The sequence below is a fragment of the Nannochloropsis gaditana genome, assembly GCF_000240725.1.
Source record: "Nannochloropsis gaditana CCMP526 unplaced genomic scaffold scaffold1246, whole genome shotgun sequence".
Taxonomy (NCBI): Eukaryota; class Eustigmatophyceae; order Eustigmatales; family Monodopsidaceae; genus Microchloropsis; species Microchloropsis gaditana.
In genome coordinates this window covers 1-4,519 of record NW_005802707.1, presented here as the reverse complement: position 1 = coordinate 4,519, position 4,519 = coordinate 1, and the positions used below count along the sequence as shown (strand labels likewise).

The 4,519-nt window shown below is 52.3% G+C and overlaps 1 protein-coding gene across 1 annotated transcript; it reads left to right on the top strand.

Annotated features, from left to right (window-relative positions):
* Positions 1 to 10: 10 nt before the first annotated feature.
* NGA_0715800 (uncharacterized protein) lies at positions 11 to 4,517 on the top strand (the record flags this gene model as incomplete). The annotated part of the gene is made up of 10 exons (XM_005852427.1): positions 11 to 796; positions 908 to 1,052; positions 1,162 to 1,301; positions 1,419 to 1,676; positions 1,781 to 1,867; positions 1,951 to 2,320; positions 2,485 to 2,861; positions 2,948 to 2,974; positions 3,063 to 4,280; positions 4,423 to 4,517. Exons 1-10 carry the CDS (start codon positions 79 to 81, stop codon positions 4,515 to 4,517), a joined length of 3,435 nt encoding a protein of 1,144 aa, XP_005852489.1. The 5' UTR covers positions 11 to 78.
* Between the last annotated feature and the right edge of the window lie 2 nt (positions 4,518 to 4,519).

Below are 4,519 nucleotides of genomic sequence, written 5' to 3'. Positions count from 1 at the left end.
ACATCATACTAGGACCTTTCTTGTATCGATTTGCGAAGTGAAGACACAAAGGCAGCTCTTGCGCTCTACGTCTACACGATGGCTTCATCCTCCTCGTCTATTGAGGCAGGCAACGGGGGCAAAGAGCAGCAGCTACGGCCCTCCCGCTTCACTAAAAAGACCGCAGTTTTGGCTCTGGTCGGAGGTACTCTTATCGTGGGAGCCGTGTTTGGGGGTGTCTTCGGCTCCCGGGCTGTGGAGAAAAAAAGACGGGTACCCATCAAGGTGGAAGATGTAACGTATGCAATGGTCACTGAGGGCTTCATGAACGCTGCCGTGGTGCCTGTGCCCCAAAACATCCTGCAAAAAGCCAACACTTCCTCTGCAAGCTCGCCCGCACTCACAACATTGGCAACGGGTGACAAAGCCCCCGCAGGAAATCCCCTTCAAGGTGAAACCTCTATTTTTAGCTTTGACTACTGGTTTGGTGATCAGGGTATCGCAGGCATTCCCATGTTCGACCCCATGCCTTTGGTGCTGCCTCCTGAGGCTACGACCATTCCGTCTTGGGTGTCGGCCGCTCAATTCCGCAATACCGAAGGCCGTGTCTTGTGCTACGCCAGCACGGGGAAGGAAGTGATAGAAATGGTCAGCGGGGACGAGAGTCCGTGCGAAGTCATCGTTTTGACGAACGATCGGTTTACGCCTTACTCAATCGACAAGATCATGAACGTCACCAAGCCCAAGATCATCATCGGTCGGCCTATCTATGCACCTATGCTAAACTGCACCAACCAGATTCCGCGCTTGTTCGAAGGTAGGTAGCTGAACATGCGAGAGATGCTGCTATCATTGCATTGTATCAATCATAGCGATACCATGCTCACTTTTTCTTGTGTATGATTAATCAAAATCTGTACCCTCATAGTCTATCCGGGAGGCCAGCTGGAGACGCGAAGCGTCATTTTAGTTCGTGGCTTTGGCCGTAACGTCGGTCTCAATGGGAACGAGATCAATCTTACCATCGGTACTATCATTCGCGTGCAAGTTGGCGGGCAATTCATGGCGACCGGGTAAGATGGGGGTTTGTAAAAGTGTAGGAATCAATCGGAATTAAGATTGACTGCTGCTTGTATCTTCCCACGCGCTCATTACTTTCTCCGTCCGTGCATACGCACATAGCTGCATGTTCCGTGAGCGAAACAACACGTTTCCCAATTTTCTCGACGAGGTACGCCGCAAGCTTGAGACGCCCACAGCCCGCAATCGACAGTTTGGCCAGATGACGCTAGTACTGGGTGGAAACCTCGTTTTGCTCGGATGTAAGTGTGGGGGGGCATGTACGATGCATGGCAGGCAGTGAGACAGCGCTCGCTTGAAGAGTCTTCCTGTATGACGTACCTTGATCACTGTCTTAATGCCTTTATCTCGTCTTGCAGGCCGATCACTCCGCTTCCGTCCCTTTGGGAACGGAGTCTTGAATACGATGGTCATTGGGCGTGATATCAACGTGGTGGCGGGCACGGCCACACTTATCGGACATTGCTCAGGATCATCGAGCTTGTGGAGTACCAACTACTTTATGACAGGCGCTCTTGCTACGGTGATGGGCGGGGTCTTGACCTTTATCGGTGGGAACAACATCGGTGCCAACTTGCTGCAGGTGCAAGGCGGGACCATGGTGAACTTCGGTACTTGTAAGTGTACATGCTGTCTGCGGTGGTAGACGGAAGAGAGTCTCCGGGTACGAGGCTGCAATGGGCTCGCTATAACTCATTCCTCCCTACACTACACCACATAGTTGCGGGCGTCCTGGTCACTGTTGGCTACGGGTATACGACGGTTAAAGGTCTGCTTTTCCGGTCGATCGCGGGGCAGTTCGGAACCAGTAAGTAAAAGGGAGGCTCTATTTATATTCGTCATTTATTCCGACCGACTATCGCTGACTATCGCTCTCGCATGCATCGACAGTCGCTGGTGTCTCCGTTCAGATCGCTTTTGTACGAGGTAGTGCGGATGGTGTAAGATTTGTGGCAGGTGCGGGGCACACCCATGCGACATTCACGGGGGTGAATAACAGACAAACTGGAGTTGAGACCGGCTACATGATATCAGGATGTCTCTTCGGCGTTGGGGGCTCAAACTATGTGGGTGCAGGCTCATCATTTTTCCAAGCTATCCCGAAGGCTTCTTCGGCCGTCACAGACTCCAAGAGTGGTGTTGGTCTGACCAGCTACTACGGAGCGGGCAGCTCTACTAACTCTTATGTACCGGGCTTTAGTGCGATTCTGGCCCGCTTCAATACAGGCATTGGGACTGATTTCTTCATGGGTGCTGGGTGGTGAGTGTCTTACACTTTGATTGACATTTTGCGTCGCTTTCGTAAAACCATGCGTGATCGCGCCACGAGAGTACGATTCTCAACGGTCTCCGTGGAAAGTAGGCGATGGTTTGGCTTTGAAGATAACATCGACGATTGACATTCGGATATTCATTTGTCGACAGGCACAACAACATCAACTGCACCCGCTTTAGCTACCAGCTGGCCAACTCATTCATTGGTCTCGGCAATCAAGGTTATGTGGGCTTTGGAGGCGCAGCATTCATCCGCAGCTATTCTGCATCGGCTCGTGTGTACCAGTACAAATATCCCACGATCTACACCTTCACGGTTGCAGGCACTGGTGTAGGATCGTCCGGAACAAAAGGCCAGAACTTGGTGCTGACCAAGGGTGGTATTACGCGCTATATCCACAACAAGACAACAAACACGGTCACTAAAATCTCCACACCTCACGTACAAAAAACGCTTGCGCCGACCAGGGCCCCTGGAGGTCGAAGGCGAAGGACGGTTGCTCGGAAGCGAGCTGTTCAAACCGAGGGTAAGACGTAGGCTCAGTGACAGACGTTTTTTCAGTTAGACTAATCACGTCTCATCTGTTGCATTATTTACACGTTGTTCACACAGATCTCAAAAACATCCCGCCTACCATGGGTAAGTGCCTCCGTGGATAGCTCCATCTGTGTAACCAATTTTACTTGACCGCATACTCATTAACCACCCCTTCCAATATCTCACACAGGGTCCTGGCTCAAAAACATCGTCGACGCTACCGGTGGCTTGGACCCTGGCTTGCAAAACAAAATAGTAATGCTCCAGACCACAATCTTGGAGAGGAAGGTGAAATTGCCTCCGCATCCGAAGCACTTCAGGGATCGAAGGTTGAAGGAGCGATCCGGGGGCTACGCCAAGATCCTGGCGGATGGACTGGTTGACTTTGAAGGGTCCGAGGCAGTCGAAACGCCTGGTTTGATCTCAGCGAACAACTCGGACTGCTTCCTGTGCAACGTGGGCCCAGGCAACACTGCCGACCACATCGGTGGACCGGGAGCGTGCGAGGTCAAGGACGTCTGTGGAGACTCCAATAACCCCGCAGAGATCTACGCTCGCGCTCAAGAGTCGACGACGACCAATATTCTTCCCCCTGCCCTGGACAAGTCCTTAGGCAACGTGGACGAGGACGGGAACCCGATTTTATCCGACACGTGGATCTTGTGGCACGAGATGGTCGTGTACTGCCATTCCACGGACCCAGAGACAGAAGACAGCAGCATCACGCGCGGGTGCTTGACTGAGCAGTACATCAAGGACGTGATCAGGGGCTACATCCTGCTGGACAACGTGAAGAACGAGTACCAAATGGCGGTGAGCGAAAGTGGCGTCCATGCCTCGGCAGACGCTTTCCCTGACCCGACACTAGATGACCTTAAGGTGGCTGTCAGTCCAGAGTGGAATCCGGAGTGCCAAGGATGGACTAAGTACGACATTCGCATGGTGGCGAACGACCCAGAGGTCGAGCAGCACATTTTGGACATCTTCGAGGGCTTCGTGGAGGACCCTTCCGACTTGGAAACGACCATCATCGAGAATGCGGACCCATCCGCCGAGTTGCAGCCCTGTGCAATCAGAATCACGGAGAAGGGGGAGCAGAGGTATCCTTCGATCAACTCCATGCCTGCTTTCAAGCCGTCTCGGAGGCTGATGATAGGACCTGACGTGGTGATCGCCGATGGGGTGTCGATCGAGCCTGTGAAGTTCCTGTATCCCGGCGAGACCTACGTGGTGTATTTGCAGAACTTTCCCAAGGGCGCCACCATCGAGGTGATGCTCATGGATGGCCTGGTTCAGACAGGGCCCGTGGTAGCCACGCTCGATTCGTTTGCAGGGGATGGTATTGCAGAGGTCAGCTGGACGGTCCCACGGGACATAATTGTAAACGGTAAGATACAGGAGCTGTGGCGTATGTTTTCTCTTTTTGTCGTGTGCCAGCGTGATGAGATTGTTGAGGGAATGCGGCACTTTTCGTTATTCATTCGTTGATTGTTGATTATTTGTATGTTGCCATTGATTTCCACTCTTTCTAATGTACGGCATACATACAGATGGCAAGTACTACTTGAAAGCCCAGATCAAGAATCTCGCTGCTTTCTTCACGTATTCTCAGGTGTTTTATTTCGATGATGGGTACAGCAATTGAGG